Here is a 2,218-nt window from a genome sequence, read left to right as displayed (position 1 = left end):
CTCAGGATGACATCATCGATGACGTGGACAGTTTCGTGGCGGCCGCGGAGACGTTGAAGAAGCACGGAGCGTACAAGATATTCGTCATGGCGACGCACGGCATCCTCTCCTCCGATGCACCGAAACTCATAGAGGAATCTGCCATCGACAAGGTGTCTGTCTGTCTGTCTGTCTGTCTGTCTGTCTGTCTGTCTGTCTGTGTGTTAACCCTGTGTCTGTCTGTCTGTCTGTCTGTCTGTCTGTCTGTCTCTCTGTCTGTCTGTGTGTGTTAACCCTGTGTCTAGCTGATTGTTAACTGTGTGTGTGTGTGTGTGTGTGTGTGTGTGTGTGTGTGTGTGTGTGTGTGTGTGTAGGTGGTGGTAACCAACACTATTCCTCATGAGCATCAGAAGCTACAGTGTGTTAAGATCCAGACGGTGGACATCAGCCTGATCCTCTCTGAAGCCATCAGACGAATCTACAACGGGGAGAGCATGTCCTACCTGTTCAGACACATCGGACTGGAGGACTGAACACACACACACACACACACACACACACACACACACACCCAATAATAACATAATGTTACAATAAAAATGTTACAATAATAATGTTACAATAATAATGTTACAATAATAACATAATGTTACAATAATAATGTTACAATAATAACATAATGTTACAATAATAATGTTACAATAATAAAGTTACAATAATAATGTTACAATAATAATGTTACAATAATAACATAATGTTACAATAATAATGTTACAATAATAACATAATGTTACAATAATAATGTTACAATAATAACATCATGTTACAATAATAATGTTACAATAATAACATAATGTTACAATAATAATGTTACAATAATAATGTTACAATAATAATGTTACAATAATAACATAATGTTACAAAAATAATGTTACAATAATAATGTTCCAATAATAACATAATGTTACAATAATAATGTTACAATAATAACAATGTTACAATAATAATGTTACAATAATAACATAATGTTACAATAATAATGTTACAATAATAATGTTACAATAATAACATAATGTTACAATAATAATGTTACAATAATAACATAATGTTACAATAATAATGTTACAATAATAATGTTACAATAATAACATAATGTTACAATAATAATGTTACAATAATAACATAATGTTACAATAATAATGTTACAATAATAACAATGTTACAATAATAATGTTACAATAATAACATAATGTTACAATAATAATGTTACAATAATAATGTTACAATAATAACATAATGTTACAATAATAATGTTACAATAATAACATAATGTTACAATAATAATGTTACAATCTTTTATATTTATTGTTTTTTTCTGCTCCGAATTCAAAATAAAAAGTAACAGAAATGGAAAGTAATCTTGTTGTGATTGGACGAGGAGGAGGAGGGGGAGGGGGAGGGGGAGGAGAGGGAGTAGGAGGAGGAGGGCCTTATCAACATGAGAACCAACAGCAACGTCCTGATCTGTCTCTGCTACTCTGACATTGTGTTGTTGTGATTTGAGGAAGAAGAGGAGGGTCGTATGAGAACCAACCTATAGCAACATCCTAATCTGTCTCTGCTACTCTGACACTGTGTTGTTGTGATTTGAGGAAGAAGAGGAGGGTCGTATGAGAACCAACAGCAACGTCCTAATCTGTCTCTGCTACTCTGACATTGTGTTGTTGTGATTGGACGAGGAGGAGGGCCTTATCAACATGCCAACCTATAGCAACGTCCTAATCTGTCTCTGCTACTCTGACATTGTGTTGTTGTGATTAGACGAGGAGGAGGGCCTTATCAACATGCCAACCTATAGCAACGTCCTAATCGGTCTCTGCTACTCTGACATTGTGTTGTTGTGATTGGACGAGGAGGAGGGCCTTATCAACATGCCAACCTATAGCAACGTCCTAATCTGTCTCTGCTACTCTGACATTGTGTTGTTGTGATTAGACGAGGAGGAGGGCCTTATCAACATGCCAACCTATAGCAACGTCCTAATCTGTCTCTGCTACTCTGACATTGTGTTTACAAAATGTTCACATTGCTGAACAACTTTTAGATGTCTGTACCTTAAATCGATCAGTAGCTGCATTGCTGTGTGGAAGTCTATGTAGTGATGAAGTTTTAAAAAATGTAACTAGGCAAGTCAGTTAAGAACACATTCTTATTTTCAATGACTGCCTAGGAACAGTGG

The 2,218-nt window shown here is 35.6% G+C and overlaps 1 protein-coding gene across 1 annotated transcript in view; it reads left to right on the top strand.

Annotated features, from left to right (window-relative positions):
* Nucleotides 1-514, top strand: part of LOC139422373 (phosphoribosyl pyrophosphate synthase-associated protein 2) — a 44,485-nt gene extending 43,971 nt beyond the window's left edge. Inside the window, exons 9-10 of the mRNA XM_071173576.1 lie at nucleotides 6-152; nucleotides 354-514. Coding sequence (XP_071029677.1) covers nucleotides 6-152; nucleotides 354-512 — 306 coding nt within the window. The 3' untranslated portion in view covers nucleotides 513-514. The remainder of the gene's footprint in view (nucleotides 1-5; nucleotides 153-353) is intronic.
* The last annotated feature ends 1,704 nt before the right edge of the window (nucleotides 515-2,218 follow it).

Source organism: Oncorhynchus clarkii, chromosome 12 (assembly GCF_045791955.1).
Source record: "Oncorhynchus clarkii lewisi isolate Uvic-CL-2024 chromosome 12, UVic_Ocla_1.0, whole genome shotgun sequence".
NCBI lineage: Eukaryota > Metazoa > Chordata > Actinopteri > Salmoniformes > Salmonidae > Oncorhynchus > Oncorhynchus clarkii.
The sequence above is the reverse complement of the archived record's forward strand: the minus strand, read 5'-3'. Positions and strand labels throughout refer to the sequence as shown.